Source organism: Xenopus tropicalis, chromosome 2, assembly GCF_000004195.4.
Source record: "Xenopus tropicalis strain Nigerian chromosome 2, UCB_Xtro_10.0, whole genome shotgun sequence".
In the NCBI taxonomy this organism is placed as follows: Eukaryota; Metazoa; Chordata; class Amphibia; order Anura; family Pipidae; genus Xenopus; species Xenopus tropicalis.
Window position 1 is genome coordinate 119,583,195 of NC_030678.2, and position 12,161 is coordinate 119,595,355.

The window sequence follows — 12,161 nt, forward strand, 5'->3', positions numbered from 1 at the left end:
GTTTCCTTCCGGAGATTCCAGGCCAAGTTGCTGCAGCAGATCATATGCATACAACAGGCATTTAATTTACGTGTTTGCCAGTATAAATTTTGGGGATAAACTATGGCTAAACCTATTGGGTTTAAATTTTTTTTTTATAAACTTTACTTTTATAAACTGAGAAATATTATGGATGGACAGGTTTGTTTTATTCTGTTTGGTGCTGATCTGGTTCATAGATTCCCATGTGGTGGAACGTATAAAAAACCACTGTGTGGGAATGTCTAAGAGACAGTCAAGGTCATGTGAACAGAATTATGCAACAGAGTGCACCAGTTTCTAAACAGCTACTCAGCATGTACCTGAACCAGCAACCCAGTGTATAATTCATATGTGTTTGTTTTAAAAGGACTGAGGTGATAAACCTAAAATAGTAATAACTGAAATAATAAAACAAAGCCACTGTTGTCTATAAGAGCACTCTGGTCCATTAATTTATCTTCTAGCCCTATCAAATAAATAAAAAATGCTAAAACAACTAAAAGAAAATTTTCCATGAAGCAGCGTGCCCTGCTAAAGCATTCCTAATGTAACTAATCACAATGTTAGGGACATTTTTTTAGTTAGAAAGAGATCACGGTTTATTAATAACAATGTAATTAAGAATATTGGCAAAAGGGGAGAAAGAAGTACATTAATGTAGATCTGCAGCGTGTGGCCTCAGAGTGTGAAGCAAGGTTGCAATGGCTGAAGGAGTTGTCGTGCAGCAGCCTCCTAAAATTATAAAAGTTAAAATATGTATTTTCCAGTTTAACCTGCATAATATTCATACAACTTTACTTTAATTCAGTCAACTATTTTAGCAGTACATTGATATGAAAGCGATACTCTTTAAAACACCTGTATAGTGGTTGGCTCTATTTGCTACATTAGTGTAGCAAGGTTTTTCTGTATATAAACAGTTTCCTTCACTTACACATCATTTTATTTAAATATGGGTGTGGTAACAAATGCAGACCTGTGCTTGCACAATAACTTGGTGCAGCCGGCTCTCACCTTTTAAATTGTCAATACAATACTCTTCTGATTCAGTGTGTCTTGCCCTACTTTTTTTGGAATAAAACCACAAAACGTGTCAATTATCCTTAATGGGTTGTCCACCCCAAACATTTTTGCCAAAAAATGTTTGAATCAACTTGTTAGGATTAACTTTACTATCCCTATGCAATGAACATAATCATTATGCAGATCAGTGATCCCCAACCAGTGGCTCATGAGCAAAATGTTGCTCACCACTCCCTTTGATGTTGCTCCTAGTGGCCTCAAAGTAGGTGCCCATTTTTAAATTTCTTGCTCGGAGGCAAGTTTTGGAAGCACAGAGTCACAGTTTTACTTAAAGCAGAGCCTCCTGCAGGCCAGCAGTCAACATGGGGCTACCAAATAGCCAGTCCTTATTTGGCATACCCAAAGAACTTTTTTAATGCCTGTGTGTCTCACCAATACTTTTTACATCTGAGTGTGTCTAACGAGTAATAAAAGGTTGGGGATCCCGATGTAAATGAACATTACTTTTAACATTTCTGTTTTACAAAAGCAGATGCTTTTCCTTTATTGCCAGTTCCCTTGCACTTATAGTTCAACTTGCAATACAGCATTGAATATCTATAGGAAGCATTTCAAAATGAATACTTACCAATCCATTTTGCACCTAGATTAACCCATTCCAGAGCGTATTCAGATAATGTTTTTTCTGTACCGCCACCTTGCCAACTGTAGGTAACCAAAAGAATACATAAATGCAATGGGAAATGTTAATGAAATTCTAAGCAAAATGTTAACCATTTTAAAGTTATTTGTAAATGGTTGCTTATTACTTTATGTAGACACCATTTGGGGTGAATGGCTTTTAGATCAGTTATTGTGTTAGTGGAAAATTGGCTGATAGCAGAAATATAGCTGGTACAAATATTATTTGCCCCCTAGTCATAACATTTAAAAAGTACAGTGAGTGTAATTCCAATACTTTATGAGCTAGAGTTTATTTCAGGGCTGTGGAGTCGGAGTCGAGGAGTCGGAGTCGGAGGCAATTTTGGGTAGCTGGAGTCGGAGTCGGCAAAAAATGAACCGACTCCAACTCCTACTAAATTTAAATTGGAATTAAAGAAAAAATAAAGTAAGTTTAAATGTCCCAATTCACAAACAGTCATAATTAATTACTTCTCTGCTATAAGAATAAAGCCCAGTGCACGCAGTGCATAAACAAACATGTTGAGTGACCATGAAGCATGCTTTTCATTGACTGTATGCTTCACTAAATAGGACGTAACGCACAGTTAAGGTGCGGCAGCTCCACTGCGTCGTGTTCCTCTGTTACAGGGAACACAATGCCCACTGTGAACCTAGCCTAACTCTCACTGATAACTAATTAAGTAAAAAAAATTTTGCAGGACTAGAAATACTTGTATACGTGAAGGGAATGGGTAGTCAATAGTTTAAAAGAACAGTAACACCAAAAAATTAAAGTGTTTTAAAGTAATTGAAATATAATGTACTGTTGCCCTGCACTGGTGAAACTGGGGTGTTTGCTACAGAAACCCTACTATAATTTATATAAATACCCTGCTGTGTAGCCCCGGGGCAGCCATTCCTGCACTGGTGAAACTGGGGTGTTTGCTACAGAAACCCTACTATAGTTTATATAAATACCCCGCTGTGTAGCCCCAGGGGCAGCCATTCCTGCACTGGTACAGCTGGGGTGTTTGCTTCAGAAACCCTACTATAGTTTATATAAATACCCCGCTGTGTACCCCCGGGGGCAGCCATTCCTGCACTGGTACAGCTGGGGTGTTTGCTACAGAAACCCTACTATAGTTTATATAAATACCCCACTGTGTAGCCCCGGGGGCAGCCATTCCTGCACTGGTACAGCTGGGGTGTTTGCTACAGAAACCCTACTATAGTTTATATAAATAACCCGCTGTGTAGCCCCGGGGGCAGCCATTCCTGCACTGGTACAGCTGGGGTGTTTGCTACAGAAACCCTACTATAGTTTATATAAATACCCTGCTGTGTAGCCCCGGGGGCAGCCATTCCTGCACTGGTACAGCTGGGGTGTTTGCTTCAGAAACCCTACTATAGTTTATATAAATACCCCACTGTGTAGCCCCGGGGGCAGCCATTCCTGCACTGGTACAGCTGGGGTGTTTGCTACAGAAACCCTACTATAGTTTATATAAATACCCTGCTGTGTAGCCCCGGGGGCAGCTGTTCCTGCACCGGTACAGCTGGGGTGTTTGCTACAGAAACCCTACTATAGTTTATATAAATACCCCGCTGTGTAGCCCCGGAGGCAGCCATTCCTGCACTGGTACAGCTGGGGTGTTTGCTACAGAAACCCTACTATAGTTTATATAAATACCCCGCTGTGTAGCCCCGGGGGCAGCCATTCAAGCTGGAAAAAAGGAGAAAAGGCACAGGTTACATAGAAGATAACAGATAAGACACCATTGTATTCTACAGGGTTTATCTGTTAGCTGCTATGTAACCTGTGCCTTTTCTTCTTTTTTCCAGCTTGAATGGCTGCCCCCGGGGATACACAGCGGGGTATTTATATAAACTATAGTAGGGTTTCTGTACCAAACACCCCAGCTGTACCGGTGCAGGAATGGCTGCCCCCGGGGCTACACAGCGGGGTATTTATATAAACTATAGTAGGGTTTCTGTAGCAAACACCCCAGCTGTACCAGTGCAGGAATGGCTGCCCCCATGGCTACACACCAGGGTTTATATAAACTCTAGTAATGTTTCTGAAGCAAACACAAAAAACTTTTACCAGTGCAGGGCAGCAGTACATTATAGTTTAATTTCTTTGAAATATATACATTTTTTGGTGTTAATGTTCCTTTAAGACTGAAGCTTTAAAAAAAACTGCTGTAATTCAGCTGTAATGTTAGCTTAAACTTTAAACATGACTATGGGATTCTAGGGAAATCAGGAGTAGGAGTATAGATAAATTTGTTTTAAGTGCCCCTTCCCCCCTGCCCCTTCCTGGATGTATAAAATACATTAGCATATTAAAAGCAGAGGAGTCGGAGTCGTGGAGTTTCAGAAACTGAGGAGTCGGAGTCGAAGAATTTATCTACCGACTCCACAGCCCTGGTTTATTTTAAACAGCATAATTATGTTATGGGGTCATGGCATCCTGCCATAGTTAGTTCTGCCTTGTTCTTTTTGTCACAGTGTTTTGTACGAGTCCTGCACATAACATTGCACCAAATAGCGCCATTGTTTTTTTTACAGAGCAATGAACAGCTTCTATGGTGATATCTTTAGGTGTTTAGGATTGCTGTACCTGGACATATATACAAGAGTTCTACTTACTATACTAAGCCTATTCCAGTTCAGCAATCAACACTGATATACTTACCCCAAGTTATGATCCCATATTTTTCCGCTATTGGGATACACAATCCACCCGATGTCAAGTCCTCGGTTTTTGTTAGCAGAAGTTAGTAGTGAACTAACAAAAGTAGGAGGGCAGCAGTTCATCCCCACAGCCACTAGTTGCTTTGATTTATGAGCAATTCCCACAGCCTTCTCAAATGCATCTCCATAGCTGGTAGAAGACATATCCTGGAATTTATTAGTTAGCTTTAAAGTATGTAGGAATGAAGAAATGCAGCTTACTGTGCATTTCCACAGCTACACATTAATGTGTAGCATTTTCCTGCCAATGAACTTAAAGGAGAAGGAAAGGTTAACATTTATAAGAAAGGTCTATGTAAATACACTAATTTACACTCACAGATCTGCTGTCCTCTGTGCATTTCTTTCCTTCACATCGGCTTCCCCCAACTGGAGTGCAGGCTCTATTAGCCCACACGTCTGGTAACATAGGAAGTTAGGTTGAAAAAAGACATATGTCCATCAAGTTCAACCATAATGCCTATATATAACCTGCCTAACTGCTAGTTGATCCAGAGGAAGGCAAAAAACCCCATCTGAAGCCTCTCTAATTTGCCGCAGAGGGAGAAAAAAAATTCCAAGACTCCAAGATGGAAATCGGACCAGACCCTGGATCAACTTGTACTAAGAGCTATCCCCCGTAACCCTGTATTCCCTCACTTGCTAAGAATCCATCCATCCCTTCTGGAAGGTGGGTTGGGGGGGAAGCAAATTTAGGTTGATAGGTGCCCTTTAACATTTATTCACATCAATCCCTGCTCCCAGAGGAACTTACAGTTTAAGATCCATATCACATTCACACACACTAGGGTCAATTTAGTCAGAAACCAATTAACCTGCCTGTATGTTTTTTGGAGTGTGGGAGGAAAGCACTAATCCTTTGTAAAAGTCGGCTGAATACCAAACTGAACTGGAATCCTAATCTGCATATGCAAATTAGGACATGGAAGGGTAAAAGAGAACAGTGCACTGCTTAATAACTTATGTGTTTATATGAAGTAAAGTCACATGTTTTTAAGTATTTGGATTCAGTTTGGCCAGGCACATGGATTCACCCAAATCTGAATCCTGCTGAAAAAGGCAGAATCTTGGCCGAATCCCAAACTGAATCTTGGATTTGGTGCATCTCTAGAGAAAATCCATGCAAACACAGGGAGAACATACAATGTAAGGAAGAAAGAAAAAAAAAAGACTAGTGCTAGGCTGGAAACAAAAATAACTAATATAAAATGTATTTTATTTCTTTCTTAAATATAATTTCTAATTTAATCCAGATAAAAATATTTTGTTATACAAACACTTACCCGGCAGGAATAGGAAAGCCAAGCATTTGTATTTGGAAACTCCCTTAGTAGCTCCAGGAGGGCTTCAGCTTCCTTTTGGCCAGGTATTGTCTCCAAAGCAAACAGCTCAATTCCAGCAGAAGCCAAACATTGCATCTGCAACCTGTGCCAGTCCTTTAATTCCTAAAGTACAGGACGACATGTTACTTTTATGTTTGGAATGTATACCATAACTAAAGTTACTTTCTGTCAAAATGTCAAAAAAAGTTATTAAATAGTAGGTGACCTTTAGGTATGTGGCAAAAAGCTTCTCCAAGTAACTTTAAGAGCTGAAATTCGCAAAGGCCCATGGGTCTATTGAACAGGATGCCTGGAAAAGTCGGGTAAGATGGAGGAACACTCTGTTTTAGAAAGTTTCCTGGGTTGGAATTTTTTTACGGAAATGGAGCACGTAGCAATTTCGGCAATTTTAACAATAATGCCATCAGAACAGATCAAAACGACAGATATCAAGCTGGTTTAAAATATATGGCTTGGCAATTAAACTGTTTATTTATGCTGCTTTTTCTGTTATTCAGGTGGACAATATTTTACACACTTAAATAAACAACACCCTGGTTTGTTACATAAAATAACGTTAGTGCAATATATTTGATGAACAGAACAAATATTACAGTACTGACTAAAATATCATAAAATACCATTACTTTTTACAATTTAATTTCTAATCATAAGTAAGCTAATTTGCCTCCTCAACTCTGCCACAATTTCAAAATTAAGCTGATGTGTGAGTTCAATAGATAACAAACATGTTTTGAAGTGACAGTTGATTCCCAGCAAAAAATAGCAGCACTGAGTGCCTCTGCTAAACCCTCCTATACAGGTCATACAGTTTAATTGAGTCTATAGATGCAAATTACATCACTAAGCACTGATAACTCATCACTATAAGGATAACACCCATTATAAGGCTATAACTTACAGGAAATTCATGGATTTGGGGTATTATATGTCTACATTGGTGGGATTCGTACAATTGTAGGTGGTAAAATTAGCTTTTAAATCATACCTCAACAGACATGTTTCTCAGGTAGTTTCCTGTGTACTCTGAGCCATCACTTAGAAATGCACCATATGGCCCTATAGATCCAGCAATTAAAATGTTTCTATTGTCTGACAACAAAACAAACACAATATGTATGACAAATGCCATCCTCAAAGCCCAACTTATTACTTTAGGGTTGAAAGCAGCAAACTTCCTCAAGAAGAGAAAACAAAAATAACCAAGAATTTTGAGAATCCCTTTTTTAGTAATATAAATCACAAGAGGTGACAATGGGATACAGAAACATTTTCCTTTTTCCTTCCTCTACCCAAAGTGCAGTCCTAAACAACATTGCAACATTATAACAACCACTTGAGTAATGGTTTGCACGTATATATGTGTCAATTATTGTATGTTGAATGAATCATTTTATTTGAAGTGTGGTCTTAAAGTTAATTTCAACCAGTACCATTCTATACAGAAAAATGTCAGTGAGAATATTGTTTCTGGATATGAGCGCTGGTAAGGAAAACACACAGGCCCCTGGTTTCATACAAACAAAATTGTGTCTGTGTGTGTGTCTGTCTCCTTTCAGGATGGAAACCTTCACCTTTTTAAATCCGATTGTCAGCCACTGCAGGATGTATATCTGATTCAAGAAAATACATTTTAAGAAACTAAGATGATTGTTTATGTCCGAATTGTGCCACTTTTGTATTTTTCTCAGATAAAGGTAATGCTTAATTAATTTCACTATGGAATACAAATCAGACTGAAATTGTTTTCAAAACTCATAATTGGTTAGTAAAAGGTACCTTTAATTTCAGCAGCAGCCTCTTTAGCTAATCTCACTCCTACATGGAAAAGTTCTGCCACTTCATCTATGCTGAGCCCAAGATGTTCTTGGAAACCTTTAACACTGGCCTGATAAGTTGCAGTACTCAGGACTTCTGCACCACTCTTGAGGAAACTGAAACATAAAAAGCTTAATCTTTTTACCATAGTTACATTATTTAACTTTTCTAGGCAATCTACAGTATATACATAAACTGTACATACTGTATGTATTTACAAATCTGTACCAGTTTTTAGGCTTATGGCCCATAAAAGCAGAAAACAGTGGCGCTTAAACAGCTGAAAGTATATAAATCATTTTTTATAAAATCACCCATGTGTAAAGCCCATCGTTTTTGTTTGGACTGGAAACAACCACCAAATGCCACAGTATGCAATTTCATGTAGAAAATGTTTCATTTTTAAGATGGCATCTCCAAATTTAACAGTAAGGGTGGTAGGGGTTTGATTTAGCTATTGTGGGAAAGGTGAACTGATGCATAAACTTGTGGGGGATTGTAATGAACTATGGGTAAAACATAATGAGCCTGCCCAGTATCGAACGAGTATCAAGAACGTTCAGCTTCAGAGCAGTTGCATTTCTGTGCAACTATGTGTCTATTTAAAATAGTTGTGGAAAAATGCCACTTGTGCAATTAGCAATGAGGTTGTTGTGTTGAACGCATTATCTGTACTTTAAAGGTTATATATTAAAAGACCAGAGTAGAAAAATACGAAGAAAGCTCTCATTTTAAGAATGAAAATGAATAGCTCTCACAGGGGATCCACATAAAATCTGCTGCAAGCCCCAAGAGTTGGTTTGAAATGAATTATGCATTTTTTTTTTATTATTTGTATACTATAGGAAAAAAATTCTATTAACGGACATCACTGCAACCCACCCTAACCATAATGGGAACTCATTTCTGGCTACTGACCCAGAGGTAAAGTACCCCTGGTATAAAGGCAACACAGTCAGCCAATTCTACTTATTCAGTGCTACCCAAACCATTTCTATTTTCTATATCATTGGGTTATAATAACATAATCACATTTTTGCAGGCAGACTCACCCTGAATGGAAGATGTCATACAGGAGAGTTTATGGAGGGCTATACAAAGCACATTTTCTTACCTTGTGTGCACATTCTTTATAGCCTGAGGATTAGTTTGAAGAAGCCTGGCACTCCAAAGTGGGTCCCCCTAGGTAGACGATAAAATAATATTAAACATATAACATATTTATAACCTATGCATGTTCCCCTGACAAGGACCCTATGTTTTTAAGTGTTGGGTTTTAACTTTATTATTTTACACTATTTTAAGCATAAAGTGTCCTGTTATTATAAAAATAACAACATATTTTGCATTCCATAAAGCAGGAAATTTAGCTGGGCATATGTAGTCCCTTTGTTCTTCTACACTGATGTGTAACACAAAAATTAAGGGGTTAATATAATAAAAATAAAGTGAAAAGGTGAAACGTTTAACAAAAGTCTAATAAGCCAGAACAAACAGCAGGTAGCATTTATTGGATGGCTGAAAACAAACATATTGCTATAATTTACCAGACCTGGGCAAACTTTGCCCCGTTTATTGTAAAACTCTTAGTTGTTCTCATAAAGCAGCATTTCTACCATGTTTCATGCTTCTCTATTTTTTACAACAAAGAATTCAGAGAGGCGTGAGACTGCAGCTAAACTTAACTTTTTACAGCACTGCAGTATTTGATGGCACGCATGGTGTTATACTGCTCTTGAGAAATCTCACCTCCCGTATATAATAATTACCATAAATGCTCGAGTATAAGCCGATCCGAATATAAGCCGAGGTACCTAATTTTACCTAAGAAAACTGGAAAAACGTATTAACTTGAGTATAAGCCTAGGGTGGGAAATGCAGCGGCTACTGCTAAGTTTCAGAAATAAAAATAAATACCAATAAAATTACATGAATTGAGGCATCAGTGGGTTATATGTTTATAAATATTTATTTCAAAGAAAAACCGTAAACTAGCTCTGTAAGGGGAGAAGAGGGTCAACAAAAACAATATGGTATCAACAATAATATCTTAAACTGGACCTGTCACCCAGACATGAAAATCTGTATAATAAAAGTCCTGTTCAAATTAAGCATGAAACCCAAATTTATTTTTATATTAACACCTCCAAACCCATTATAAAGGCATTTAAGAATCACAGCTGTCAATCATATATTGCTTTCCCCGCCTCTATGCCTTAGGCATAGAGGCGGGGCAGACAATAACTTTAGCTTTCCATCTCACTTTTCCCCTCCCTCCTCCTCATCTAACGGTGTAGCCAGTGCATGGGCCTGGGCATCAGGTCCCCCATTCTGGAACATAAACAAGATTTTGGCATGATACAAAGCTTGCCTTAATAACAGTGTCCACAAAATGGTGCCTGCCTGCTTGCTTTGACTGAGTAATTCCAAGACGGAAGGAAACAAGATTTATATTATTTATATAGAGTAAGTAAAGTTTAATTTGCTCAACTAACAATATAGAAAATAATTTGGACTTATTTCTTAGGGTGACAGGTCCGCTTTAAGGTCAAAGTTTGCTGCAGCATGTTAGGTTAGCACACCAAAGTAGCAGCACTGGAGAGTCTGGTTGCAGGTTGCCTAATTGGCACACAAAGAGGGACCGATGGCACCCGACTCGAGTATAAACCAAGGGTGACTTTTTCCAGCTTATTTTGGGTGCTGAAAAACTTGGCTTATACTATTATATACAGTATGTCCCACTGAAAGCTCCTTTTCAGTCTATCTCATAGTTTAAATATTCCATCCTTTTTACCTTGACAGTCTACCTTCATTACTTAAATCTTTCATACCTTTTACCAGTTAACTCTCTTCAGATCATTAATATCCATCTTAAGGACTGTAGCCCAAAATTGCACTGCGTACTCAATGTGTGGCCTTTCCAGGGACCTATAAAGAGGCATGGCCCAAAGCTACTAGCCACCTGAAAATTTACATGATATAATATACTGCCTTCTCTAAATAAAAAGAATATTCAAAGTCACCAGTGTGCACCTGCAGCAAGAAGCCAGAGTTCTCCAGTTCAGTTGACAGCCCTCCACTCAGTATCTTCACAGCTTCTGCCATGATCTTGATGTTAGCTTTTAACTCTAGAGCTCAATATGTCCTGTAACAGAAATAAAATGTTATTCATAGCTGCCTATGTACACTACATAGTTTCCAGTAATGGAACACAGCTGAATATATTGTATTAGAAGGGTCCTTATCCCAACTGTTTACTGAAACCCTAGCATTTATTTTCATGGTCTAATTTATAGTAACTAAAGCCCTGTTTGTGTCTACACCTTGTAAAGTACTGCATACATTTGTGGTTCTCATACATGTGTGGTGTAGTCAAGTAGCATTTCTCTATATATAACAGCATTGTTGAATTTATATAGTATTGATCGTATAGTACATGTCCTTGCTGCTCTACTTTTGCAATGGAAACAAACCCTGGAATGTTTTCATGTGTTAAATTGCACAAGTGCAGCTGCCCACAGCAGTCTGTAAGTAACTGACTTTTTAAGTCCTCCCTTTTTAAGCAGGGCCATACATGGGCTTATTTGCCCGTGCATGGGGCCCACCACTGAAGTGATATCAGGCCAAAAATTCATCAGGTTTGAAAATCCATTGGTCAAGGAGTGCAACAGCACATTGAGAATAATGGTTATTAAACTTAATGGAAATATCATATAAAAGATCTAAAAGTAGAAGGGGATATGAGAGAGAAGATTCAGGAAAACCCCTGAAGGGAAGAGCAGCCCCATTCTGCCCAAGCCATGCCCGTTATACATATATGCCCCCATCCCATCCTGCCCTGCTTTGCCTGTATCAGAGGAATTTGGGTGCAGTTAAATAATATTAAATGGTAGCAGATAAGTACAATTAGGAAAATAACAGCAGCGGGTGAATGGGCTGTTACTTCTGGTGACAAGGTAAGAGGTTGGGAAACCAGGGTGACTTCCCAAAAATTACTGTTAACTAAAATTTTGAAAAGCTTAATTCAAAATCCAGAAAGCCCCCCTGGATTTGCATATCCCTGATTTGGGAAATCTTAACCCTGAAATCTGGTAATCAAGTGACCTGCAATTTGTACATCTTACCGGCCCCTTAGAACAAATGACCATGGTAACACACCTCTCTACAGGTTCTTTCATATACAATTCACTTATCTGATATGAATTACAATAAGGGCAGCCCCAGCTGTTGCAGAACTACAAGTCCCAGAATCCTCCCCTTGGCATTTGTTGAGGGGTGCTGAGAATTTGTTGGGGTACAGAGAATTCAGAAGCTGTGTACAGTGCCAGATCATACCTGCACACCATTGCAATTTCTCCTCCAAAGCTGAAACCCCGCACGATTAACAAATAACAAGGACTGGTTACTGACCTCTAGCTATAGCAGCTCTGTTCTCTGTTTACCTCCCCAGCTCAGCAGCAGTGGCACGCCAGGAGTTAACTGGCTTGACTTGAAAGTTCTTTCTTAGAGCAGAGCCGGCAAGGAGCTAGTGTTTTT

General features: G+C 38.7%; 1 protein-coding gene across 2 annotated transcripts; it reads right to left on the reverse strand.

The window, feature by feature from the left end:
- Positions 1-593: 593 nt before the first annotated feature.
- Positions 594-12,075, reverse strand: MGC75760 (uncharacterized protein mgc75760). Of its 2 annotated transcripts, none has more exon segments than NM_203560.1 (9): positions 594-753; positions 1,673-1,749; positions 4,406-4,611; positions 5,748-5,909; positions 6,796-6,899; positions 7,587-7,741; positions 8,740-8,807; positions 10,659-10,770; positions 12,036-12,075. In NM_203560.1, coding segments are annotated over 8 exon segments (924 nt in total). In that variant the 5' UTR covers positions 10,731-10,770; positions 12,036-12,075; the 3' UTR covers positions 594-673.
- Positions 12,076-12,161: the final 86 nt, after the last annotated feature.

Bases quoted from the DNA above. Each gene is read 5' to 3' on its own strand.
- MGC75760 (XM_031895796.1), bottom strand. From the start codon at position 10,730: ATGGCAGAAGCTGTGAAGATACTGAGTGGAGGGCTGTCAACTGAACTG. The intron at 4,612-5,747 runs GTAAGTGTTTGT...AATAAATTCCAG, and splicing joins GGCTTTCCTATTCCTGCCGG to GATATGTCTTCTACCAGCTA. The intron at 1,750-4,405 runs GTAAGTATATCA...GGTTACCTACAG, and splicing joins ATATGGGATCATAACTTGGG to TTGGCAAGGTGGCGGTACAG.